Here is a 27,882-nt window from a genome sequence, read left to right as displayed (position 1 = left end):
TCCATTTTTGTACATTTGCCAGCAGGAACTTTTATGCAAGAGACTCTGAAGAATCAGAGCAAGTTGTTACAGCGAGTGCCACACTTTAAACATTTGAGGAGAAAAAGAGAGATGCTAACAGTCTTTCCAGCGCAGGGTCAGCCCTTCTCCCTTGCGGTAGGTGAGAAACGCTCTGTAATAATCCTGGGTTTCTCCATTGTTTTCTGTGGACACTGCCGCCATGGGGAGTATTTTTTTGAAAAATCATTACTATTATTTTAAAATGCTCCCTAAGGAGACAGGAAGGTTTCTCTCTAGAAACCTGAAGAGCGACTCTTATTATTTCGCCCCCTTTGTAGCTCTAGGATTCCGTGGCCCACGGAGCGGACGAGGAAGCCTCCCTTCTTAGGCATGCGCGTTAACGAGAGAGCTCGGCAGAGAGTGGGCGGGGCCGCAGGTTTTAGTTTTCCGGAGTCGAACCCACGTGGAATCGGGGCGGAGCGTCGGGCGCGGGCGGGCGGGCTCTCGAGTTGGAATTCTGGCGGGAGCGCGACGCGGAGAAAGACGAAGAAGGCCGAAGGTCGGTCGGGCGGTGCCGGATTCCCGCGGGAGCGAAGGAGGTCGGGAGCCTCGAGGGCCGGGTCAGCTGCGCACCGGCGAGCGAGGGGCAGCCTCGGAGGGAAAAGGTGAGGCGGCACCCAAAGGCCACGCGCAGGAAGGCGAGAGGCGCCCGAGAGCCGGGAAAGAGGCCTAGAAGCGCCGGGGGAAGCCACACGAGGCTCCCGCCAGCCAGCAGGCCCCGGGCGAGAGAGCGAAGGCGCCGGCCCGCTGCCCTGGGATCTCGCGTGTCTCTCCTAGATGGAGGGCAAGGGTCCTGCCCGGGGTGGGAAATCTCATTCAAATCCCAAAGCGGCTCAAACAGCAAATAACCACCAGACAAAGCAGCATCGCCAAATACAGTTTAAGATCCATGGATTAATCCACAAAGGGTCAGGCGTGATTCTTTTCTGCCGTTGTGAGAAATAAAGCGAGGGCCCAGTGGCATCTGGATCTAATCCTTTATACTCTCTATACTACAGTATGATTGTGTCGCTGCAGCTCACCCCAGAAATAATGTTGTTGTTGTTGTTTAGTCGTTTAGTCGTGTCCGACTCCTCGTGACCCCATGAACCAGGGCACGCCAGGCACTCCTGCCAGAAATAGGGTTGTCAGATTTGCAGATGACACAACCGTGATCGGGCTCATCTCTGGTAAGGAGGGTGAAACGGACTATAGAGATGAGGTGGAGCGGCTGACATTGGTGCACAGTTAATAACTTGCTCATAAATACAAAGAAAACAAAGGAGCTTGTGGTGGACTTTAGGAGACAGAAGAACCAGGTCCAGCCACTTTTGATTGATGGAATCTGTGTGGAAAGGGTAACAACGTTCAGATTTCTAGGCATTGAGCTACAGGAGGATCTGTCCTGGAGTGTTAATGCAATGGGGCTTGTGAAGAAGGCGCAGCAGAGACTATTTTTTGAGAATTTTAAGGAAAAACCAGCTGCTGCTTGCCTTCTATCACTGTGCCATACAGAGCGTGCTCACGTACGGTTTATGTGTGTAGTACGGAAGCTGTACTTCTCAGGATAGAGCAGGGCTGTGCAGAATTATTAAAACAGCAGAGAGCATTATTGGCTGCTCACTCTCTACCTTAGAACAAATCTACACCACCAGGTGCCATAGAAAAGCAGTAGACATATCAAGAGATCCAGCGCACCCTGGTCACCATTTCTTTGAGCTCCTGCCATCGGGATGGAGATATAGAACAATGCAAGCAAGAACGAGCCGTCTCATGAACAGTTTCTTCTCTGGAGCAATTTTGGCCTTAAATGGGAAGTCTGAATTTTGAAGTCATCTTATTTTACTTGTTATATTGTATCGTATTGCACTGTTTTAATTAGGTTTTGTAGAAATTTTGGATTATGTGGATCTGAGTGGAAGTGGTAACAGTAATTTCGTTGTTCCCACAAGGGGACAATGACAATAAAGATTATCTTATCTAATACTGTATCTATCAGGTCAGTAGCAGTAATGCTTTTTGCCATTGAGCAGCATTCCTTCTGGATCCAGAGGTTGGGTGACCAGCCGGCCCTAGGATTTAGTTGAGATTACTGCATCTTAGGGGTTGGGCTAGATGACCCTGGGATCCCTTCCGGCTCAAGGATTCTATGATCAGCTGGAATATTAAAGGCAAGGGGGGGGGGGGAAATCACTGTCACAGCAGCCAACCAGATTCCTATTATGGGAAACCTAGGAGCAGATCCGAGCACAAGAGCATCTCTCCCCTCTTGAGGTTTCCAGCATTGCTGTGGAGGCAGCAGTACTTAATCATACTTTCTGGGTATTGGACTGTTGGGGTGTATTCTGCTGAAAAGGGTTATCTTGGACCAGGGGTCCCCAGACTTACCTGGCCTTGGGCCAGTGCCTCGAGCGCGCACCCATATGCGATTTCCGGCATACTTCCAGGTCGCTGGGAGCATCGGAAATAGCTTGTGCACATGCGCCAGCGTCATTTCTGATGCACTTCCGGGTTGACGGAACACCGGAAATAAATTGTGTGCATGTGCATGGCCTCCTCCAAGTCGGAAGTGCACAGGAAATGACACTGGCGCATGCGCACAAGCTATTTCCAACGCTCCCGGCAACCTGGAAGTGGGCAGTCACACTGCGCCGATAAGAGCGGGCAGCAGGGGTTGCCGGGGGGCGGATAAATGAGTCTTGCAGGCCGTATGTGGCCCCCGGGCCATAGTCTGGGGACACCTGTCTTGTACCATGCAAGGCTGATGAGAGCCCCAGCAGTTATTGATTATATACTCTCTTCTGCTTCTCCACTCAGGTGCTACATGGCTTCTCTACCGCTTTGAATATTAGTGATACATTAACCTTCTGCTAGCCTTTTAATTTTATGGCGCTCCACAGAAATTAGCTTCATTTATTAGACATTACATGTTTATACAGTATTGTTCTTATGTGTCTCTAGGGTACGTGAATTCTTCAGTTAAGTCTCTGCTGGAAAAAATATGGATGGTGAGTTTTGAATTTTTCTAATCTTCTAAAGCCATTCAGTTTCTTCCAGGCTTGAAAATGTTGTCACTACTCCTTACGCAAGGTAGAACAGACCAGCCAGGAAGAGAAGGTTGTTGCCAGTTGATTTGGAGGCAGTCCCATTCTGTTCTTTTCAGCCAGATAAATGGCACGTGGAGGGATGCTTGAAGAACTTGAATTTTGTGAATTCCTGTGCAGAATTATTTGATGTGCTCTGCTGCTGAACTGCATCCCCATTTGTTTCTGGAACATCATTTCTGAGCTGGCTTGAATACTGGAACTAGATTAAGCACTGTCTGTTTTCTAATCGTGGCTCTCATTAGATGCACACTTGCATTGTATTGGGGCTGGGGGTTGTGTGTCATCTGAGCCCTGGTAAGTTGGTCCTTTTTAATTATTTTCTTCCAGGTGATGATAACTTGGACCTGCTAGCCTCCCTGTTAGAAGAGAATGAGGCAGCTATGGGACTGGAGTGTGAGGAGAATGGTGTTAATGTGGCTGCAGATGGAGAGCCAGATGATTATAATGAGCTGTTTGATGCAGAAGATGATGAATCCTATACTGAGGAAGTGGAAGCTGATGAGGGAGAGTCCAGTAGCTGCAAAGAAAATGTGTCTGAGTTGTTTGGAGATGTGGGTGACCTGTCAGAGGAAGAGGAGGAGAAAACTCTGCAGGAAACATCTCATTCTCTAGCTGAAAAGGAGAAGACCAATCAACATCTGCAAGGTAAAAATCATTCTTTCATTTTGGATGGTTTAAAGTTGCTCACCTTGCAAACCTGAGGTTTTTGTCTTAACCATACCTATTAATACAAAAAAATTTCAATGCTTAATCTAATCTAGCCAAATCCTCCCTCCCCACTGGCTTTTTCCTTGGATTTGGAAAGCGGATTCTTAGGTTTGTGCTGATTTCAGTGCTTAAGTTCATATGGATTTTTAACTGACCGAATTGGGGCTATGGAAGAAAGAATGGATTTTACAGGACTCCACAAGTGTGGCGCAGTGGGATCTGTTTGGAGCTGCCCTAGAGATGATACGCTTGGATCGTGTGAAGGACCTCTGTGCTGTGCTCTCAGCTCCTCTGTTCTCGGAAGATTTCCTTCTGTGCCTTCTAGCTGAAGGTTTCGATTTGAAAGCAAGTGGGAGGATAGGGAAATAATCAAGGACCTCTAGACTCAAATCAAATCAAATCCGTTTATTGTGAGGACCATGCCTTTACACAAATATCAACACAACAGTAATTAAAAATATTAAATAAGACCTCTAGACTCAAACATCCCTGTGTTCTGTCATGGCACAGATTAGGAAGGATAGACCTAGAGAAAGAGTAGTGGTTGTGATGACACTTGTTAGGCCAGGCATGTCCAAAGTCCATTTTGGGGGCCTAATCTGTCCCCTGTGGCAGTTTATTTCCTGGGGTAAAATCCTAAAAATAACAACCTCAAAAACTTCAATCCTTAAAAAAAGCTTAACAACTTTGGTCAGCCCTCATGGCCCTCCACTTCATCAGATCTGGCCCTCTTTGAAAAAAGTTTGGACACCACTGTGTTAAGCATTTCACATTGTTCAAGGCGGCAGAAATGATGGTTTGGGATCAGAGAGAAATCCAGTATGGTGCGGTGTTAAATGGAGCCAATTATATCACAGGCGATCTCTCCTATTAAAGTCTGGCTCTTGGGGAGTGAGATTTGGGCACTTTACAAGAAACATGGTAAAAATTCGAGTTTTGGTTATGCACTTCACTTTTTACCTAAGTTATTTTTATTGATGAAAAATGGCTGTTTAATTAACCATGTATTTAAATGTCCATTTATTGTTTTCATCTTAGATGAACTGAGGAAATTGCGGGAGCAGATGAAGACACTCCAGGAGCAACTGCAAAAGACAGCAATAGGGCAGCCTGCTAACTTAGTCCCTAGCAAGAAAAGTTCTGGTAACTGGATTATTTGTTTTATGTAGCTGTTGAGCATCTAAACTCAAGCTTGTTGTTTTGGTTATTGTGGTAATCCTTAGTGATACCGTATCTCTTTGGAGTCTTTAATATCAAAACATTCTATTTGATTATGTGGATTTTTATAAAAGCCAGCCTGAGCAAGTTGTTAGACTCACTACATTAGAGGCTTGCTGGTGCATTCCTAGGAATATCAAGATAATAACCAGAATTCCATATTACCCATGAACTTGAAGCTTGGTGCATTGATGGCCCAAAAAATCCCCATTTAAAAATATGGAAACGTATGCTTCTCATCCCTCAAAATGGAGGACGTACCATCTCCATTTGGGAGTAAATATAATCTTTTTGTACACCAGCAAAACTTGCATGCTAATCCCTCCATAGGTATTGCTGCTTTGGCTGCATAAGGAGTAGAACTGAGTTTGCTATTCATATACAGGATGTTTTATTTAAGAGGCTTATTTCTTCTCTGGGGAATGTAAAGCTGTGTCTGACTCAACCATGAGGTCTTCTAGATGTTGCTGGACGCCAGCTACCATCATCCTGACCATTGACCATGCTGGCTGGGAGTGGAGTGATGGAAGTTGGAGTCCAACAAACTGCTGGAAGGCCACCCTGACCCTAACTTGAGTTTGCACACTCTGTTTCACCGTCTGGGTCAGTTCATAATTTATTATCAAGGAAGCCATTAGGGCTGCAGTCTTTAAAATGCACTTAACTGGGGAGTAACCCCATTACATATTGTAAATGCACTGTAAGTCACTGTAAGTCTTTTAAATATTCTTCCATTTCTTAACCAGGTGAGTCTCCTGCTGCCCCCTTAAAGCAAAGAAAGCTTCATGAGTCACCTTGTTTCTCAGCCCAGCTGAGCTGTCCTGCGTTGACCCCGAACACAGGCCAGGGCCAGAAGCTGAAACCTACACAGTCAGGTATAGTAGTCAATATTTGTTCTCAGTCACGTCAGTTGGTACACAATGTTTTGAATTTCATTTTCACAGAAATGATAAATATTACTTTGCCTGTTTTCTGAAATTAATGTTGCCGAATATTTTTGATGCTGCCAATGTGGATATGTTGTCAAAAGAATTGATCTTATGTATTGTCTTGGCAGCATGACTAAGAATTGCAATTCAGTGGAAAACAACCCCGAATATTACACTGGGTGCTTAGTACCACTTACTCTGGAACAGAGCTCTAATAGAGAAGGTCACACATAATCGCAGGTCACCCCTAAAGAAAATGGGCTTACTCTTCTTGTGAATCCTGCAGCAAGAATGTAGCAGGCAGGCTGGATATAATTCTGCCTGCAGAGTTTGAGATGTGTTGAGCATGGGGAGCCTGTACATGTGTGAATTACAGGCATGTGTGCTGAAGAGGGACTGATGCTGAGGGAGATGGTGTTTACACTGGAGACCCCTGCTGGATCAGACCTAAGGCCCAACTAGTCCAGCATCCAGTTCTCACCAACCGGCTACCTATGGGAAATTGCACAGAGGAGATGAGCACAGCAGCCCTCCCTTCTTGGGCTTCCCAGCAACTGGTACTCTCAGGTTCCTGGGAGGACACAGCCACCAAGACTTCTTGTGTCAGCCACTGCTTCTCGCTTGTCCTCTGTTGCTCAAAACGGCTAGCTTTTGGCAGTGGGATGGGAAGGTGAAAACATTTTAATGCAGAATTAGTTGTCTGTCTTGGCTCTGTGACATGACGCACAGCTTTTGCCAAAGATTCTTTTTCTGAAAAAAGTTCACCAACTGTGCTTTTCACGAGTTATTATTGTTCCTTTCCCCCCCTGTTCCTCTTACAGAGAATAAAAGACATGCTTCAAAGCCAGCTTCAGGTTTGTCGCCTCAGCCTCTGAAGTCCGTAACTGGGAACAGACCTGATTTGGGCCCCAGTCAGAGATCCCAAGGGCCAAAGAATGCCAGTGTGAATAGTCAAGAAGTCTCCTTTGAAACTTTCTCTGGACTGAGGCTAAGGTCAGCAAGCTTATTGGGGAAATGGTGGGTTTGTTCCTTGACTATAGCTTGTCGCCTAAAACTGTTTAGATACCTTGCTAAAAAAAATTTTTTTAAAAAAAAAGCACCACAAATTTATGGATTTTGACTTCTGCATGAAAGGTGCAAATTCATTTCTTTTGAATATTTTTTTAAAAAACATACTTCATTGAATTTCAGCCACTGAAAAGCTTAGAAGCTAATTTCTGAGACTGAATTGTCTGACCAAACTGCGGGAGGCAGTGGAAGACAGGAGTGCCTGGTGTGCTCTGGTCCATGGGGTCACGAAGAGTCGGACACGACTAAACGACTAAACAACAACAACATATATATATATATACTTCAAAAAGAAAGTGGAGATGCTCAGGAAGCTGATTTTTGCATCCCATACCAATTCTGAGCTCTGTGTATTTTTGAAACTCCACACTTCTTCTTTCCCTGGGCTGGAAATGTTTACACAGACTAGTGCTGAACCCCCTCTTGTTGCCCTGAGTACAGGGTATTTGGTTGAGCTCTACCTCGGGGATTTGGTGGAAGTTTCCCTATCCCTTTGTCATTCTAATAGTTTCCTCCTTGTTTTCCTTGCAGAAAACCCCGGGTGTCCTCTGTTGAGATGGAAAGAAAAATGACAGGCCGAAAGTTTATTCAGCTTTCTCAATTGCAAGACAAGCTTGCTTCATTAAACCTTGAGGAAACAGACTGGGTGACGTTTGGAGTCATCATAAAGAAAGTCACGCCTCAGAGCTCCAATAACGTAAATAGTTTTATGATATTATGTCCTCAAGTACGACATTTTGTTGAAGTAAAAAATCGGTTCCCATCTCAAAATTCTTGTTTTGTTTAATGTATGGATAAGCCTACAGTCCTCTTGGGCACCTTGAATGTTGCCCTCTGCCCTATTGCAGTACTGCTGCTGTAAACGCCATCACAGGTAGGGCTGTCCTCTCCACATTCCTGATGAAGCTGAACGTTGGCAGATAAAAGAAAGTACTTATTGTACTTATTCATGCAGCACACAGTGATTGGTCAGTATATGGAGTATAGGCAGTGCTTGGCTGAAAACAAACCATAGTGGCTGCTATGGTTAAAGCATTCAAAGTAGCTGCTTCCCAAAGCAGGTCACCATAAGCATACTTACTAGGGAGCAAGCTCCATTGAACACAGTGGGATTTCTGCACAAACATGCATAGGATTGTGCTATTAAACAGCTTTACAGCAGACATCTTGCTGTGTATATAATGTTCGCTGGTGATGGTAATTATTTTAAGGCTGACTCGAAGGATTGTCGTTATTTTGTTATTCTTTTTATTTGCTCCCGCTCTGCATATCCAGGGTAGAACCTTCAGCATCTGGCGCTTGAATGACCTGCGTAATTTCAGCCGCTGTGTCTCGTTGTTTCTGTTTGGTGATGTTCACAAAGATCACTGGAAGACAGAGCAAGGCATGGTCATTGGACTACTCAATGCTAATCTCATGAAACCGAGAGAAGGATCAGACGAGGTGTGTGTAGATCTGTCTCTATATAAAATATATATTTAAAAACAGGTGATTTGGGTTTTTTGACATACATTTTCTTGATTTCTCCATAGGGAACTCCTTCAAGCATATTGCATAACATGCTTTGCATAGACATCAGTGTAGAAAAGATGAGGAAATCCTTTGTTTTCTCTGTCTCCCCATATAAATATTCCTGCTCCTTGGCCACAGTTGCATCTGTCTCACAGGAAATCTTTGAAGGCTTCTCTTTAACTACGTCTTGAAGTAGCAGACCCTTGCCTCTCTTGGTGGCTGCTCAGTCCCTGGAGGGTCTCTGACGACGAGGGAAGCAAGGGCTCTGCCTTTGTATCCCCTTTGCGGAGGGTACATATCACTGTGGAAACCTGTAAAGGCAAATAGCATAGCTCAGGCATCCCCAAACTTCGGCCCTCCAGATGTTTTGGACTACAATTCCCATCATCCCTGACCACTGGTCCTGTTAGCTAGGGATCATGGGAGTTGTAGGCCAAAACATCTGGAGGGCCGCAGTTTGGGGATGCCTGGCATAGCTGAACAGTGCACCTCTGATCATATTGGCTGGCTTCAAGTTCAGATTTTGTTCGGGAGATGAGACCTGGTGGCAGTTAGCTGAGGGAAGCAGTTGGTGAGATTCACTAAGAGAAAATAGAGCTGTCACAAGTTTGCAGACAATTTGCAGTTCTCTTTACTTGCAAATGCCTCGCCCTACAGATCCAGAGGTCGCTTTCACTCTCTGCTTTTTTATTGGATCTCTCACTCATCTGACCTGATCCAGCCTCACTGCTGAGGTTTTTATTGAGCAGGGTATGGGGCTTGTTAGGAAATGGCGGTTGTCCTGACCATGATGTGTAGCAATGAGGCAGTGGGAGGGAGGCAGATGTCATAGACCCACAGAGGAAGGATTGCGCAGCTGTGTGTGGAAAATCCTCCCACCACTTCTCAAGTTTTTAAGGAAGAAGTGGCACAGAATCCTTGGCATAGCAAGATGTTAATTTGAGCCCTGGACTGAATGCTTGGCTATTTTCAGTTCAAAAGAATGCTGTGCATGAAAAGGATAACGTTGATGAAAAAGAATAAATGGTGTTTGTCCTCGGACTAAATCTCACATGGTTACTGGCAGGGCATCCCAGTCACATCCAGGTGCCCTGTTCAATGAGACCCTATTCAAGGCTGAGGAAATGCTGCATTCTTTTCACCTGATGGCAGCTATCAAGCCATGGGCGAAGGGCGTGGAGGAAATGCAAGTGCCTGCCAGTATAGTCCACTATTTGACTGAAAAAAAATTTGGAAACCCTTGCTGGCAACAAAAAGAGGCAGAGAAGTCCCTGTTTCAAAATAGCGCCAGGCAGCATCTTGGCTGGGACTCTCATGGCTTGAAGAGGGGGATGCAATGTTACAAATATACACAGCCTATCTACCATTCTCCCCCTATCAATCTATCTATCTATCTATCTATCTACAGTGGTACCTCTGGTTAAGAACTGAATTCATTCCGGAGGTCTGTTCTTAACCTGAAACTGTTCTTAACCTGAGGTACCACTTTAGCTAATGGGGCCTCCCGCTGCTGCCGCACGATTTCTGTTCTCATCCTGAAGCAAAGTTCTTAACCTGAGGTACTATTTCTGGGTTAGCAGAGTCTGTAACCTGAGGTACCACTGTATCTAAGACAACAACAACAACTTTGCTGGGGAGCAAACCAAAGGAACACACATTTTCCTGTATCTTTTCTGAGCAGGAAATGGGAAAGCCAAGCCTTGGTGCTTGCTAGAAACAACTGGTGACCGAGCAGAGTCAAAATCTGTGGACCCCTACTGACTTCTCACAGCAACACAAATTTTCCCTTGATAATGGCACTTAAAGCACTACCACCTCCAGTGAAAGCTAATGCCCCTGACTGAGACGAGTCCCTTCATCTCTCTCTGAATACTGAAGTGTGTTGTACTTCTTCTGGTTAGGTGTGTGTGTCTGTCGATCATCCCCAGAAGATCTTACTTCTGGGTGAGGCCATGGACTTGGGAACCTGTAAAGCAAGGAAGAAAAATGGTGAGCCCTGTGCACAGATGGTTAACCTGGTATGTATAGCTTGTCTGACATTACCCTGTGCTTGGTGTGAGGTTGTGCAGATGTCACCTGAGGGTTTACGGTTTAGTTTTGTGATTGTGCTAGTCACAATTTATAGCAGAAGTTGCTGACTTTTGGTGGCTGATGGGCACATGTGCATGCTGGTGTGGGCACCACAACCTGCTGTGTTGCATAGAGTCTAATGCTACTTCCAAGCTTGATTTCAGAGTGGGAAGGGAACCCTGTGGTCACCAGGAAAGGCTCTGTTGGCACATACCGTACGTGTCTGCAGCCACCATATTGGCAGCCCTTTATATTAGAGCAGAGGTGTTGACCTCACATGTGTTAGAGGGCCAAACTGTCCAACCAGCAAATGGCCAAAAGGCACACCTGTTATTTTTCTCCCCACTGACAATTTACCAGGTTTTGATGGGAAAGGGCAAGAGAAGACAGTAATAGGATTTCCCCTTCCATATTTTGCCTGCCAAAATCCCTTGATCAATACCACTCCTCAGTCACGGGTTCTTCTCTTTTTCCATTTGCATGTACAAATATGTGGGCTTGGCATTTCCTGCTTCCTGCATCTCCATTCCAAGTGTCTCCCCAGATGTGCCAACTATATCCTCCAGGCCTCCTGCCCTGATAGCCTGGTTCTGCACACGTGGATACCAGTTCTGCTAACCTAATGGAGGTTGGGGCAGTGCTGGTATTGAGGCCTCCTGTGTTGTTTGTAGGATAGCCCTTTTGTCAGCCAAACACCTGATCAACCCAGATTTTGAAGGCATCTCAGAGACAACTGGTGCCTCACATTTCTATGCTTAGTGTTTGCTGGAAACTTCTGATTTCCCAGTTTTCCCACTAGAGCCCAATGCTAGTTGCAAACACAAGCATGTTTCCTTTTCTCATATTTTGCTCTGTTGTGACAAGTACACTAGGACGAACTCCCCTCTGTCTTTCTCTTTCTTCAGAATGAATGTGAATATTGCCAGTATCATGTCCAGTCCCAGTACCGGCGGCTCAGTTCAAAGCGGGCGGACCTGCAGTCTACCTTCTCAAATTCCCGAGCTCCAAAAAGGACAGCAAAGAAGAGCCTTGGCTTGAAAGAGAGGCTTTGTCAGGAGGGCTTTTACTATGGCGGGGTTTCCTCAGCTGCTTATGCAGCTTCAGCGTAAGAGAAACTACATCTCAGTGTCCTTCTGTGGAAGTTCCCCTCCTGATGATTGTGAATGTTGTTCACTTGCATTTCTTTATGAATTTAACTTTATTAGATCAGTTTAAAACAGGGGCAGGGGACCTTTTCAGCCAGAGGACCACATGGGCAACCTTCTGGGGCCACAAATTGGCAATGAGCAAGGCCTGAGACAAAAGTAAATTTTCCCTTTGTATGGAAGACTCCGTGGACTTGTGCTGGTGCAAAACATTTAACTGCTGTTTCAAATTGTGTTAAATGTTTTGTGTTGCTGGGGTTTTTAGTGGTTGGTTTATTGGTTTTACATGCTGTGAATGGCCAACAGAACGCAATTGGATAGTAGAAAACAGATAATTAGACGCAGTTTTTAACTACCCTGCTATAATCACAACCAGGGTAATTCCCCCTCCCCCAGGACTTATATGGGTGATGTCATTCCCTCTGTTGAGTTGTGCTCTGCTTTTACCTCTTCAGTGCAGCAGCTGCTGCTCCAAAGAAGAAAATCCAAACAACTCTGTCCAGTTTGGTTGTAAGGGGAGTTGATGCAATTCTACAGGAGACCAAGCAGAAACTGGGTAACACACTCTCTTTTGTTTTCTTAAACTGTCCCCTTGCTGTAAAATGTATTTAACTTCCATCAAACATGGATAGCTCAGTCAGTTGTGCAGGAGACTCTGTAAACCATGATTTGCAGCTGGGAGCCAGCCTTGGGAATGTATAATCTTTCACCTTCTCCCTTTCTCTGTCAGCTTCAGGATTTTGTGTTACTTGAAGACTGGCACAAGCCATGGCCAGCCCTAACCACGTTTCCTCATGACCTGTTTCAAATTGTGGCTCATGAATGGAACTTGGCTGGTGTTCATGATGTTACTTTCGGTTCACAGGTAGCTAGAAAGCATGGTTAATACTCAAAGGGAATAATATTAATATTCAAAGGGAAGAGAAGGAGGACATGTTCCAGAGACTGACTAAGGAAGAACAAGTATATTTCCAAGGCAGGCACTCAATTTTAAGTATGCCTAGGCCAGTGGTGAATCTTTTAGAGATTGAGTGCCAAAACTGCAACCCAAAACCCACTTACTTATCACAAAGTGCCAAGACGGCAATTTAACCTGTATACAGTGGTACCTCTACTTAAAAACACAATCCGTTCCAGGGTGCCGTTCAGAAGATCAGCGGTTTGAATCCCCGCGACGGGGTGAGCTCCCCTTGCTCGGTCCCAGCTCCTGCCAACCTAGCAGTTCAAAAGCACGTCAAAATGCAAGTAGATAAATAGATACCGATGCAGCGGGAAGGTAAACAGCATTTCCGTGCTCTGCTCTGGTTCGCCAGAAGTGGCTTAGTCATGCTGGCCACATGACCCGGAAGCTGTACGCCGGCTCCCTCGGCCAAGAACGCGAGATGAGCACCGCAAACCCAGAGTCGGTTACTACTCGACCTAATGGTCAGGGTTCCCTTTACCTTTCAGAGTGTCACTACTGCATGTGCACGAAGTGTGCAGATCGCTTCTGCGCAAACTGCATGGTGAACCCGGAAGTAAACACTTCCAGGTTTGCTGCATTCATAACCTGAAAGTTACGTAACCAGAGCAGTACGTAACTAGAGGTATGACTGTATCTCATTTTTCTGTGTGTTTCACGTTTCTTCTTCATGACTGCTGTTGTAATAAAAAATCCTTCATAAAAGTTATTACATTACATTCTTCATTAAATTTATCTTTCCATTTATATATAATTTTATGGTATAACTCAGTGCTTTTTTCCTTTAAAAATGTTTAGGAGTACTCTAATTTTGACTCTAGAAAATCACCATCGGGAAAAATAAATACAGTTCAAATTGGGAAAAATAAATATAGTGAATTTCTTCTCCTGTTATATTCACAAAATGTTTAGGGGTATGTGTCCCCACAGAAAAAAGCACTGATATTATTCCCCAAAAAGTGGTGGTATGAGCCTCGGAAATACACTTTTTCTAGAAGGTTCCACCATTTTGGCCACTAGACTAGTGTACACTGGAGGGCTATACTAACACACACACACACATACACACACACACAAATAAATAAATATTCCCCTCAAGAAAGAAGGCTTGAGCTTCATCATGAGCCCTTTCTTTGCATCAGATGTCAAAGAAATAAACAACTATCTGACTTTTAGAAGACATCTGAAGGCAGGGCTGTTCAGGGAAGTATTTTACATTTGAATTTTTTTCCTGTTTTTAATGTCCTGTTGGAAGCCTTCCCAAGTGGCTGGGGAAACCCAGCCAGACTGGCAGGTTTAAAATAATGTATTATTATAATTTTTTTTATTTTCACTGTTTCTTCAGCTGTCGTTTGATCACAGCCTCCACGGAATGAATTTCTTTGTTGGCTTCTGCAGGAAAGCCCAGCGAACGTGTAAACCTATCAGTCCCTTCTTAGGTTGCTATCTTTATATGCTTACTGACTGACCTGGGAGTTAAACCCTGTTGAACTGAAGATGGCTTACTCCTGAGTAGGAACAGACTGGAGTGAAGCCACGGAGCATAAACAGTCACACCCGCTCAGCACCTCACTCACATGCCAGTGTCACGCAGCTCTAAATGCACCCAAGAGCAGAGCAGGAAGGCAGGTTGGGCACAACCAGACTTGATGGCGGGGAGGAGGAGCCAGCCAAGAGGCGGTTGTCAGGTTTGGTTGTTGGATGGGGTGCCCTGCAAGCCCTCCTCTCTTTCTCCCACTCCCGCGGAACAGCTGATCGCTGGGAGGCAGAGCTGCAGGCTTGACAGAGCGGCAGTTTCCTGCATCGCGGGAGCCTTCCTCTATTCCTCCTCTCCCCCCCCCCCCCACGGAAGTGGCCAGGAGCTCCTGGACGACCGCACGCCTGCGCACAGAGAGTGCTCTGAATGTCCCCTCTGACATGCGTGCCATAGGTTCACCACCACTGGCCTAGGCTGTTATTAATCTGTGCGCTGCTTTCATCCCAGGTTTAGGCTTCTTTGTGTGTGCTTCGAGTAGTATAATTTTGACTAGTCACAACACACGAATTGTGTTCCTTGAGGCTGCATTGCCCTTAGAGTTGCCAACCAGTGGAGATTTATTTAGCTATCTCACAGGCTTCTGCAGTTTTAGTACCGTAGGGATTGTTCACTTGTCCAGTTTTTAATGTCTCCTAAGGGCTAGACATTTGTTTTGGATTTTCTTTGAAGGGCAAGCAGGACTCTGGGTCATCAACCGCCTGGGACTAGCCTGCGAGTCTGCTGCATTGTTACATTGCATGTTCTGTTTCAGGTTTGCCAAAACAACCTTTGCCATGTTCAGAGGAATTCAAAGAACTATTGTCAACGCCCTCTTTTGGAGCAAGGAACCTGAATAAACACCTAGCCAAAGCCAGTGCACCAGGTATGTCGGGGGGGGGGGGAAGCAACCTATTTGACTCCTGCTGAGCAACATCTGACTCACCCACAACTTTCTTTATGTCCCCTCCAGTATCTGTTGGGAAGCAAAATCCAGCATTCCAGTCCATCTCTGCTTCAGCACTGATTAAGCAACAGAAGCAGCAAATGCTGGAAGCCAGGAAAAGGAAGTCTGAAGAGATGCAGAAGAGGTAACACCATGATGGTCATGTGAGGAAATGGTTCAGTAGTTCAAACGGCTTCTTTTGTAGTATTATTCACTGTAGGTGTGATATACTAAGTAACTTAGAATCATAGAACTGTAGAGTTGGAAGGGAGCATGTGAGCCATCTAGTCCAACCCTCTGCAATGCAGTAATCTTCTCCAATGTGGGGCTTGAACGCACAGCCCTGACATTTAAGAGACTCATGCTCTACCAACTAAGCCAGGCATGTCCAACAGGTAGATAGTGATCTACCAGTAGATCACTGGGTGTCTGAAGTAGATCACTGGTAGATCATTGGCTCCCCCCAAAGAAGCTGAACAACTGTGGCTCCCCTAAGAACCCCAGATTGAGCTTTCTGGGGGCATGAGAGCTCGGCTGCGCCCAAAGGTGACTCCTCTGCTCACCAGCAAGCTCTCTTTGAGAGCTCCAAGTTAGAGCAGAGTTGCAGTCGTGGGTGCCATTTTCGAGTCTACTGCTATCCTCACAGAGCGAAGCTCCGAGCCGGCAGCGGAGAGCGGTGGATTTTCCAAAAAAAAGAAGAAGAAGAAAAAAGGATTTGGAAGACATTGGACACCATGAGTAACAGAAAGATTTTTTTAAAAAAAAAATCAATTGAAAAGAATTGGCCATGGGAGGAGATTTAAACAGGAAGTCGGTCTCCCCCATTGAGAGAACAGCAATGCAGTTAACTTGCCTGCAGCCGGAGAGTTTGACAGAACTTTAACAACTTCCAAGGATTGGACTTAAAACCTTCCCCCTGAGGCAGGGTAAAGGAGAGAAGGATTGATAACATTAAAATCCCTGTAAAATTTTTAATTTGGAGTGGGGGAAGCCCCCCTGGAACTGGAGTCGGGTCCCTGAAGGGATCAGCCAGCAGCCATTATGACATCACAATAGGAAGGAATTTGTTTACCTCTTTGAGGCTGAGAACTGTTAACTTTGAAGAGAGAGCAAATATAAGGCTGTGTACAAGAAGTTTGATAATGTTCTTTTCAGAAATGGACACAAGATTTTTAAAATATGAACAAGAATTAAAAATGAGAGCTGATAACCAGATCGGATGTAAACTTTGTTTTTGAGGTTTGGAAATACGAACAGTGCCACTTCCTGCATTGTAATTTCTGCAGCTCCCATGGAATTTGAGACAAACAGGATGTCAGTAGACACAACATCATCTGGCTCTTCAGACTTTGTGGATTATCAAAAACTCCTGAACTGATTTTGGATGTGAGAGATGAATTTCAGCAGAACAATATAGAGATTCGCAAAATAAGAAAACTGAAGCAAGATGAACAAGCATCATCCGGGGGCATTGTAAATGACTTTGCAGAAGAGGAGGAAGACCCATCAGTCCTGGACAATATAACTGAACTTAAAAAAGAGGAGGAAGATGTATGGAATACTGTTCCCCCAGTGGGAGAGGGTGAACAAGACTTATGTTTGATTCAAGGAGTCCTCAAAGAAGAACCAGCATGGAATAATGTCCTCCCAGTGAGAGAGGGAGGGTGGGATCCATGCTGGGGAATGAGCTTAACTGTTGGGGGGGATTGAGATAGGGCTGAAAAGTGGGAAAATAGCTGGATGGTACTGTGCTACAGTTAGAAAATTGGGGGGCAGCAGGGAACAAGGAAGGGAGAGTGGTAGACAGGTGGCGAAAGAGTGGGAATAGGGTGAGGAGTAACAATGGGTTATTTTCTGATTGATTAAAATGGTCCAAAACGTGAACGTTTTATGGAGCTGGTTGATACATCTGGGAGATCCGGAGTCCAGTGGAAGGGGGGTAGAATTAGATAAATGTGGTTAAAGGTTATTATGATAGAAGAAATAACATTTGAATGTATGGAAAAATTTTGGTGTACAAATTGTGAGGCTAAAGGAAAAATTAGAGATGGATGGGAAAATAAAGTTAGATTTAGATTGATTAATTAATGAATTAGAAATTGAGGATAGTCAATGTCTTTTTTTTAGTAGATTAGAATTGGTTGGGAAATAATGGAAAAATTGTGTCAGAATGATTAAGATGATAAAGGAAAATTGCTTAATTTAGATTTAATAAATGGACCCAGCGTGGGGGGCATCGAGGAAGTCCACAATGTCAAGTTAATGTAATGAATTGATATTCTTTTTCTTTTTTGATTGCTTTATTTTTGCTTTTTTGTTTTTGTGTTAAAATGTTTGAAAATTAATAAATATTATTTGAAAAAAAATAGAGTCAATTGTTAATCATTGCAGATGAAATTCTCTGGAGAGAGGAGCGTGCAGTTGGTGGTGGAGATGGAAAGTCCTGTTTCTCACCATGTTGTCTTTGGCTGAGGAGGCAAGCAGGGTGTCTTGTCGTTTTCTGCCTACATGCCATGAACCTAGAAGCTGGCCTGAGGCTTATGTGCTGCCTGGTTGACACTCCCCCCCCCCCGACATGTGTTGGGGGAAGGCTAAGCCAAAAGATTATTTGGCTGTATGAAAGCAGGATGTCTCCTGACCTTGAGTATTTAAACCTCTTCCTCTAGCATTGTAGTTTCCAAACTTTCTACCTTTAGTGAACTTTCCTACACCCTGCTCACCTTCCATGAAACCTCCATGCATTGCAAAGCACTCAGTAGCATGTGTGAATTGAAAGGTCGTGGCCTCCAAACCAGGCATGCCTAATAGAGTAGATTCACCTTGCATATGTGGCCCAGCTGTCTTTCAGGAAAGCTTGTCTGTCATTACTGATTTTCTCACTGAGAAACCCTGGTGAGCTTCTGAAGGGCTCCCGGTTTCACCACAACAGTCTGAAAAGCCCCTGCTCTAGCAGAATCTTAACAGGATTTTTGGGTCAGAATCCTGTTTTCCTGCACCACCTCCCCAAGCAAGATTATAATGGATTTTGTCCTTTTGTTTAAGGTTTCTTCAAAATACATGCCATGCAACTGTGGCAGCAATGCCACCTTCCTCAGGACCAGCGGTGCTGCGCTCTCCAACTCCCGGGGCAGAGTTTCCCAAAGCTGCCAAACTGTCAAGCCCCAAAACTCCTAGACTTGGCACAGGCTTCTCTGAAGGAGACGATGTTCTCTTCTTCGATAGTTTGCCTCCTTCGGTGCCCAAACTGAATGGCTTGGCAGAAGCTAAAAAGGTATCAGCTCCTCAAATTCTCCTTAACTGCTGCCCCATGGTAAGAGTATAGAGGCAAGGATCAGTCAAGCTTCTATTAGCCTGTAACTTCATCATTCCAGATGGGCTTGGAGACCAACCATTGGGTTGTCAAAGATTTGTGATAAGGTTGCCAGCTTTTTAGCCCAGCACAAAGGACTATGGGAGTTTTCAGGACTGGACATACACTGTGCTAAAAGACAATAACAGGATGGGTTTTATTATTTAAAAAAACTGATTATTTCAATTGTAGCTTTTAATGTGTATGTTCAGTTGTAATAGACTTTTAGCCAATTTAGCTACAGTTCCCAGGATTCGGGGTGTGTGTGTGTCTGATCTGTGCAATGGAGTGTTTGTGGGTGTATGATATTTTTGTGTGACGGAGAACAAGCATTGGCCTAGTTTCCACAAGCACAGTAGAGCTGTGAGAAGGTTATATGGTCTTCAGTGTCATTTAAAGTCTACTCAGTATTGATCCAGAGCAGATTCCAGTGTATAGTTAGCAGAGTAAAAACTTAAACACGTTGCAGGGTTCCCAAAAAATAGACCAGAGGCAATTATATTTCATCTAGCAGAGCTTTACTGCTACTGAAGGCAAATGAACATAATGGTCACAAATCCAATACCTTCAGGATTGGCACTGTCCATAAGAAATCTAGTCGCAGCAGACTTAACTTAAGCTTACAACATAATAAGACTAAACCTTAACACGAAGCATACTATGTACAGAACATCGTGCCAGGAGAAAGAGAAAGCCAGGCTCCTTCTGGCCTATTATTATAGTCCGCATGACTTTGAGAGGAAGAGATAACAGGCCCAGTTTAAGCAGCTGTACTCAGCTTCTCTGAAGGAATAACCCAAACATCATGAACCTTATGCTTGCTTCTTTCACACAGAGAATCTTCCAGAGGCTCCCAGAACCCTCTTGAATTAATTACACATCGGATCAATACTTTCTACACTAAGAAATGCAAACTGACATTCAGCTCCAGTGATCCTTGCTGGCTTTTCATACTGGTTTTAATTGCTGGCTTTTGCTACATGTCTTGAGTCTTTCTTTTGTTGCTTTTAGATGGCAGCTATAAAGAAACTACGTGCAAAAGGCCGGATCCTCGCCAAAGTGGACCCAAACAGCATAAAAAGAAAACGATCCAGTCTAGACATTCCAGAGATTTCTGAGAGAGCTGAGAAAAGCACCCCTCTCTCCCAAGGTATGGAAAGTGTAGAACCTTTTTACAAAGATAACCACAGACTTGCATTGGAATTAAGTCGCTTGGGTCCAACCCAGTGTTGCAACCAGCTGGTGTCAAGCTGAATGGTTTGGCTTGAAGTTGCTACCTTGAGACAATGGGCAGAAAACAGTGCAGACTATAGGCAACAGGAGTCCATCTTTCCTTTCTCTCTTAAATGTGTGGTTACGGGCTACATGCCTGCTCTGTGGAAATCCCTGAGATTTCTGTGCTGAAAATCCCTGGTTTCTGTACGAGCAGAATTGAGGTAGCTCTCCTGACTTCTCCTGACTTGATTCATAACATTTGTATAAAGTCCCTCAAGATAACTTACTGCCTTCTGTGGCTTCAATATTCCTGCCAGTAGATATTTATACAAATTTTGAATTCTCTCTTCCTCATCCATTTTTAGAAATTCATTTCCCACCACTAGCCGACAGACCCATTTACCTCTGAGCAGATCTCGTTCCCTTTGCCTCTGTTGTCAACCATTGGCTGTCAAGTGGCAAGCCTCTTGAGTTTACCCTGAGAGTTGCAGCTGAGATGCATGACCAAAAAAACCCCCACAGCAGCAAGAGTTTGCTCCTTGGAATGACTGGGAAATGAAGGACCTTGGCAGGTTATGTAATAGGTTCACTGTATATTGTTGAAATAATTTCCCTCTTGGATCCGACCAAAGGCCCATCTGGGGTAGCCCTTGTCTCCAGAAGTTCCCAGCCAGGTGACCCTGAGGAATCTGGTAAGTAGGGGCATGGTGGAGGAAGGCCTGCCCTGTTTTTTGTCTGGGGTGACACAAACAAATCAAAATTCTGCACATTAGAAAGGCACAGGTAAAAGCACACTATCTGTGAGATGGCACACTATCTATGCAACACCTACTGTCATTACTTTAGTTTCTGTTGAAGCAGAATATCCTTTGGAAATAATGGCTAAGCACGTATATTGTTCTCTTCCGTTTCTATAGATGTTGATGCAGCAGAACCTGCCAGAAAGAAACTATGCCAGCAGCTTGCGTACTTGGAGTCTGATGAATTTCAAGAGATCTTGAATGCTAGATCCAAACATACGGGTGTCCTTAAGGAGGTGAGCATCTCCCGTATACAAGGGAGCTGGCTAGGAATGCCTGCATGTGGGTGCTATTGGGAGCGGATAAAGAGGAAAGGATCCTGCCCAGCAGCAGAAAATAGGACTGTGTCACCTTCAAGAGGTATGCCTAACAGTTCTGCAAGAGAGGCATCACTATGATATGATCTGCGGACCTGCATTTTGTGTCAGAATTCACTACCAGAAATTCAGCATTGACCATTTTCAATGCAGGAGAACAAACTGCAGTGGGCTTCACATCTGACCCCGCAACTGCGTTTCCAGACGTCTGCTTGAAGAATGTGGCAAGGCCAAGCAGACTTCTGGGAAATGTAGTTGCTGACCAAAGAAGAGTCTGAATGCAGAGAAACATTTTTCTGACAAAGGCAAAAATATGAGTTCTTCATAAATCTGCAAAGCAGGGGTGGGGGCCTCAGACCCAGGGGGCCAAATGAGGGCCCCTGGGCTCTCTGTCTGGCCCTTGGGACCCTTCCCAGACTATACCCCCTCAGTGGCCCTGCTCTTCCCCCTCAAGTGGCTTTTCCTGGCTGGAATGTGTTCTTAAGCTGCAACCGTGCCTCTTGTTTGCGAGGTGGGTGGGTGAGAGTTGCCTGTTGCTGTATTTGCCTCTGGCCTGGGCAAGTGTGCCTGTGAGGGAGTGTGGCCCACAGGCTGAAAAAGATTACACAACTTCATTTTTTGTTTTCAGGCGTTCACCTTATTTGTTGATGTTTGCAGTGGGAGGAGCAGGTGTCTGATTTATTTTATTATTTGTTTTATTCAGTTTTGAGTACCATTAAATATCCCAATATATGCTTTTCATCTTGAACAACCGAACCTTGTCTTTTCACAAGGCCTCTGGTTTTGCTGTTTGTTCAGTAGATGGCACTCTTCCTCTGAGTCAGTTCCCTTCTGTTCTTTTGGAAATGAAATGCAGGATGCCTTAAGCATCAGCCAGCAGAGTCCTGACAGCCCTGTTTAAGTCTATATTCTCTGCGGTCTTTTGTGTGTCCACGCCCTTTTTGCACCCATACATGTTGAACACTTGGCTACCTTACAAGCTGCCTCCAAATGAGACATTGTGTAGTTAGTTAGTTAGTTAGTTAGTTAGTTAGTTAGTTAGTTAGTTAGTTAGTTAGTTAGTTACCACAGCTAGAGCTTTCGGATTTCCTCAGGTGCAATGTCTTTTGAGGGAGAACGGTTCAGCTACAAATTGTCAGATGTTGGGCTTTTGAGTGATGAAAGATCAAGTGGTTTTACATAATATATTTGAACTGGCTCTAAGAGTGACTGCATTTCAGGGATGAAAATGTTTCCAAGCAGCGCATCAGAATCTCTTAGTTCAAGAAGAGGTCTGAACGTGCTAAAAAAACTGTGTGTTTGATTTTTTTAAAAAATCTTTTTATAATTTCAGGATGGGGATTCAATTGAAATTAATAGCTTATTGCTTCTGAAAATCCTCTTTTCAGATATGTGGGGGGGTTAAGTTTCATTTACAGTGTTAACAAGTTTTATGTTAGCTGTTTTCACATCTATATTAAAGTTTCATCTCTCCTCCTGCCACAGTTTGAGGCTGAGCTGCAGGAACGCTATTTTGAGCCCCTGGTGAAGAAGGAGCAAATGGAAGATAAAATGCGGAGCATCCGAGAAGTAAAATGCCGTGTTGCAACGTGCAAATCGGTGAGTGAAGCAGCCGCTTGAAGATGGCTCAAAGTCCCACTTGATCAGTGTTGGGTGAAAAGTTCATTTTGACCCTCGGGAACCTTTACTAGAGAAATCTGCTCATGAGGGGATCCAGGGCTGCCTTTTTCCTTTAATGATTACAGCTGCTTAAAACAGCTAATAACATCCTCCATGGCTGCACAGAAAAAAGGTTGCTTTGAAATGACTACGTCATAGATGCTGTCCCTTGCTTGGAAATTAAACAAAGGGTCTGCTGGTTTCTCTTTAAGGTTTCCAGACTCAAAAGAGAGCAGGGCAATTAAAGGCACAGAAGTCCTGTCCACTATTGAGCCTGGCAACCCTAAGTATGGTCCAGGGATGAGGAACCTGTGACTCTCCAGATATTATTGGACAGCATTTACTCCCATCACTGAGAGCCAGTGTGGTGTAGTGGTTCAGAGCAGTGGACTCGTAATCGGGGAAACTGGGTTCGCATCTCCGCTTCTCCACATGCAGCTGCTGGGTGACCTTGGGCTAGTCACACTTCTCTGAAGTCTCTCAGCCCCACTCACCTCACAGAGTGTTTGTTGTGGGGGAGGAAGGGAAAGGAGAATGTTAGCCGCTTTTAGACTCCTTTGGGTAGTGATAAAGCGGGATATCAAATCCAAACTCTTCTCTTCTTCCATCCTCCCCACCATTGGCCATGCTTGCCAGGGCTGATGGGAGTTGTACTTCAGCAGCATCTGAAGGGTCACATATGGATGCATGCATGAATCGGTTCATCAATTATGTGGCTTAACCTGAAGATCTATATTCTGATCCATGCATGGGTCTGATGGGCAGGCAAAATAGGTAGGTATGTTCCAAAGTATGAAGTGAACTGCAGTCCTCCCCACCCCCAGTCAGACATGTCAAGGACTCCACGCTCCACACTGCCTTTTCTCACACTCCTGCAAAAACACAGCGCATCCTGCTAGGGGCTTAAACTGCACCTCCCAAGCATATCGCGACATGACCTGAGTTTTGAAGGCAGCCCCAGGTCAGTGGAAAGCGATCCTCCCATGTAAAAATAATAGCATTAGAGGGGGGGTTGGTGCCAAGAAACAAGCTTTAGCTTTCCTGTGCCTCTCGTAGCACACGAAGTCCCAGGGAGGGAGAATGTCCTTGTTGGATTCATGCACAGGTCAGTTTGCTCTCCAAAAAGAAATATTCACAGTTAAAAGCCCACTCTTACTTATTTGTTATTACATTTTCACCCCAGCTTTCCTCCAAGAAGCTGAAGGTGACATGCACCTTTCCTCCTCTCCCAACCACCCTGTGAGAGAGGGTAGGCAGAGCAATAGTTCCTGGCCCAGGGCCACCCAGGGAGCTTCATGGCAGAGTGGGCTTTGAACCTTGGTCTCCTAGGTCCTAATCCAGCATTTCCAGTCTTATAACCATCTAAAACTTTGTAGCCAAGTCCTGTTGAATACAATGATCACAGAATCGTAGAGTTGGAAGAGACCACAAGGGCCATCCAGTCCAACCCCCTGATAAGCAGATTCAAGTTGTATTTTTCACACTGGTAGCCTGTCCTTCTGAATAATCCAGAATAGTTATCACCCTTCATCTGTAGCTCCCCAGGGCGGTTCACAGCATAAAAACACAAAATACACCATAAGAACAAGAACAAACCCATCACATAGCATTTCATTGTATTAATTGCTGGTGATGTGGCTACATATTTGTATTTAAGACCTGCAGAAGGTGGGCCTCTTTTCCATCATTAAAATGCCCTGATCCTTTGCTGAGTTTCACCATTGATGCGATCTGCATTTTGCCAGGATTTACACTGGTGGCAGAGGTGGTCTTAAAGAGGAAGAGGGGCCAGTGTTGGGGGAGCAGAAGCAAAGAGTTCAAAGGGGATGTCCTCTCAGGTATATAATATAGCTGCTTCCCCCTGGTTCGCAGAGTATTTTGCTCTTCTGGCGCAGCAGAGGACTGGGTTTCCACCACAACTGTGACTTTGAAAAAGTTGGGCAACGTGTGTGTGACTCTTTATTTCCCTCTCTCTTCCTTTTACACAAGTGCAAGTATACCTATTTCAAGCTCCTGGATTCATGTAAGGAACAAAACCATGACTATCACTGGCATGATGGTGTAAAACGATTTTTCAAGTGTCAGTGTGGAAATAGAGCCATATCTCTTGACAAGCTGCCCAAAAAACACTGCAGGTAAGAGGAGCTACATTCCCTCTTTCTCAGTCTCTAAAGCAGGGACCCCCAAACTTCGGCCCTCCAGATGCTTTGGACTACAATTCCCATCTTCCCCGACCACTGGTCCTGTTAGCTAGGGATCATGGGAGTTGTAGGCCAAAACATCTGGAGGGCCGCAGTTTGGGGATGCCTGCTCTAAACCCTACTGCATTTTATCTGCAAAGGTTTGTCAACGTGCATCTCTCATCCTTTGCTGTAGACTCTGAAAAGACTTGCTAAATAATAGTGGTTTATTCATTTTGTTTATTTTTATTCATTTTTGTTTGGTGGGCAAGAGCTCACTTCATCGTTTGTCTAGACCAGTGGCCCTCAAAGGGTGCAGCATGCCACCCTGGTGTGGCAGGAGAGGATGGCAAGAGTGGCTGGAGGATTCAAGGACAATCAAAGAAACATTTAAATATTTCAGTGCAGTATAGTGTAGTATCAAAATATATATTTTTTAATATGCAGAATATGGCTAGAGATCCTTTTAAAATGAGAGCAAGAGCCTCAAGTGATACCGTGGACAATCCTAGTTGTGTTTTCCAACTATCTTTCTTGTCAATAAAACATTGGATGTGATGCAAGCAGGTTTTTATTCTGAAAGTGTGGCCCAGAGAGAAAGGTTTGAGACCAGTGGTCTGGGCAGTCCTTTCCAATGAGAAATGGCTATGAAGAGGCATGAAGATAATGCCCAGAGCAGTGGAATGTGGGGGGTTTTCTTGGACACTTAAATGGCAACGTTCATGTAGGAAATGAAACCTTAAAACAGTTGGGTGCAGCACCGCTACCAACAGCTACTGAAGCAACCCTGATTTTTCTGTCTTCCCTTTTCAGCAATTGTGGTCTCTTTAAATGGGAGCGTGATGGAATGCTCAAGGTAAGAGTCACCCAAGGCTGTCTACCTACGTTAAGAAGCCGGGGAAGCTGTTGTTTATTTTTATTGTTTTAATTTGGTCCAACTTGGTCCCTTTTATCAGCCCAAGGTTCCCTCATTAGGAACATACCTAGGGGTGGCATACCAGTGGCAGGTGAGAGTGGAGCCAGAGACGGTCACCCCCCCTCTCTTAACACACACACACACATCCCATCCATTCCATTTTCCTTTCCCCTCCTTCCCTCAACTGTTTCTTCTCCTCACTCCTGCCCCAGAGCAACTGAGCTTTTAGAAAAACCTCCTGGGACCCAATGATGCTTCTGAGAGCTCAACTTTTACAAGCTTGATTGGCACCGGGGGGGGGGGGAATCCTAATTGCAGCTGAGGAGGGAAGGATTAGGCCTCCCTGTGTGCTGGGACCCTCCCGAAAATAGCCCCATACACTTCCGTGCCCCACCCCAGTGGCCCCTGCAGGCTGCAACTCATCCTAAGAAACTTATCTTTATATATTGCTTTTCAAGTAAAACTCCTGGAATGTGCACAGCAATTAGGCCTGAGGGGAAACGAGTGAGGGAAGAGCCTGAATAGTCCTCTCCACTGGGACTAGGCTGGGAGCGGAGTTCCATCTTTGGAATTGTCCTCCTATACTAGCTTTTATTGGTTTATATCTCTAATCCCCTGGGATGTTATCCTGTGTGAGCCTCACTGAAATGAAATGAATGAGGATTGCATAGTAGGTGAACTTTCTGGTGAGTTTTACCTGAGGAAGATTATATCCCTGTGGTTTGCTTCTTGGTAATTTATTGAGAATTATTTGTTGAGCTGGCTTTTATTCTACCACATTGGACACACAACCTCATTGTACGTTTCTCCTTTCCAGGAGAAGAAAGGTCCCAAGATTGGTGCGGAAACTCTTTTACCAAGAGGGGAAGAACAACCTCAATTCCTCAACAGTATGAAATAGCTATGAAAAGTTCTTTCTCTCCTTTACGCTTGCCTTTTGAATTAATATCTCATATCTGGTAAGGTGCAAGTAGCTCTGCGTTTCAGAATGAATGAGGAGTTCCTTCTGAAAGACATAGACTGAGTATCCCCCATCGAATTCAGTGAGGTAGATGTGGGTAGGATTCAGCTCTAGAGACCCCCAGCCATCTTTCCTTCATGAAGTCTGAATGATCCTTTGCTTTGGGCTGTCTTTGCTCAGTCATTCTTTAGGATTTGCTTGTCACTTGATGTCAGAAGAGAGAGCTATTTTCTTAGACTGCGTGTTGTATGTTTTCCAAGGAATTAGAGGGTGCTTCTTTCAAACTGCAGTTTCTGCTAATCTAACTGTAGCCAAATTCAGCTGTATTATCTGACACTACCTCAGAAGTGCCACAATAAATATTGACCAGGCTAGGCCCAGGTCTAGAGAGTGATATCAGCATTAAATAGCCCTTTTTCTTTCTATAACTTACACCAACTGTGTGATTGTTTATATATTTGTAATATGCTCTCCACACTAATGTATTTTCCCAAATACCCACCTAGAATAATTTTCCTATTGAAGGGGAAAGTAGTTTGTGATTTTTAATGAGGCAAGTTGCCTTGTTTTTATTGCCTTTGCTTTTAAATCTGTTTTTATCTAGCTTGATGTTTAAAAATTGTTCTGGAATTTTTAATTGGGTCTGGAATCTTTTATCAATAGTTTAGAGGGTACGGGCTGTTTCAGACTGTGAACGGTCTGCTGCAAAAACATGATCTTCTGTTGAAGCAGTCAGAAAAACCTGTATTTCTTCTCTCCAAATGGCTATAAGGTTTCTTATTAAACACAGCAAGAAACAATGGAATCCCAAAAATTAGAACATACGGCTGTGTGAAATGGAGCTAAAACCTCATAAAACAAAGGGCTTTTTTTCTGAATGTGTGCCAAGTTGGCTCTTCTGTCTTCCCTTGCGACATTATGTAGAGAGGTACTTTGAGATGTGGCTTAGAAACGTTCTTATCTATTCACCAGTTTACCACCAATTAATTTGCTTCCCTTCAGTTGTGCCCATATGTACTGCGAATATCAAAAGTGTTTCCTTCAATCACTAGTGTATTTTGTTCAGTGAACCAGTGGGGTACAATTTCTTGGCATGTTATTGTTACTGGAATCTCTTGAAAACTGTAAATATCTTAACTGCAGTGCTGTGATTGAAAATGTCACCAGGTTGTATTGGAGCCTTGTGTTTATGCAGCATTGTAAAATGTACAGAGGGTGCCTAAACAGCCCAACATATATTGTTTACAATAAACACTCATAAAAATCTGT

At 44.6% G+C, this 27,882-nt stretch overlaps 1 protein-coding gene across 3 annotated transcripts; it reads left to right on the top strand.

Annotated features, from left to right (window-relative positions):
• Positions 1-482: 482 nt before the first annotated feature.
• Positions 483-27,881, top strand: MCM10 (minichromosome maintenance 10 replication initiation factor). 3 transcript variants are annotated; one of them, XR_015945931.1, is made up of 20 exons: positions 483-665; positions 3,001-3,047; positions 3,474-3,791; positions 4,893-4,997; positions 5,819-5,947; positions 6,823-6,994; positions 7,601-7,766; positions 8,345-8,512; positions 10,483-10,599; positions 11,557-11,756; positions 12,252-12,352; positions 15,046-15,156; positions 15,244-15,361; positions 18,259-18,487; positions 19,577-19,715; positions 20,698-20,940; positions 22,383-22,496; positions 24,546-24,691; positions 25,550-25,592; positions 26,470-27,881. XR_015945931.1 is itself a non-coding variant. In XM_035127655.3 (20 exons), exons 2-20 carry the CDS (start codon positions 3,041-3,043, stop codon positions 26,551-26,553), a joined length of 2,586 nt encoding a protein of 861 aa, XP_034983546.1. In that variant the 5' UTR covers positions 483-665; positions 3,001-3,040; the 3' UTR covers positions 26,554-27,881. The 3 variants fall into 3 exon arrangements, 2 of the variants coding, with proteins under 2 accessions (XP_034983546.1, XP_060135464.1); XM_035127655.3 differs by having other exon boundaries at positions 20,698-20,816; XM_060279481.2 differs by having other exon boundaries at positions 523-665; positions 1,676-3,047; positions 20,698-20,816.
• Position 27,882: the final 1 nt, after the last annotated feature.

This window comes from Zootoca vivipara, chromosome 9 (assembly GCF_965207765.1).
Source record: "Zootoca vivipara chromosome 9, rZooViv2.hap1.1, whole genome shotgun sequence".
Classification (NCBI taxonomy): domain Eukaryota; kingdom Metazoa; phylum Chordata; class Lepidosauria; order Squamata; family Lacertidae; genus Zootoca; species Zootoca vivipara.
Note: the sequence above shows the minus strand (reverse complement) of the source record. Positions and strands in the feature narration are given on the sequence as shown.

Bases quoted from the DNA above. Each gene is read 5' to 3' on its own strand.
- MCM10 (XM_035127655.3), top strand. The intron at 24,692-25,549 runs GTAAGAGGAGCT...TTCCCTTTTCAG, and splicing joins CTGCCCAAAAAACACTGCAG to CAATTGTGGTCTCTTTAAAT. The intron at 25,593-26,469 runs GTAAGAGTCACC...TCTCCTTTCCAG, and splicing joins AGCGTGATGGAATGCTCAAG to GAGAAGAAAGGTCCCAAGAT.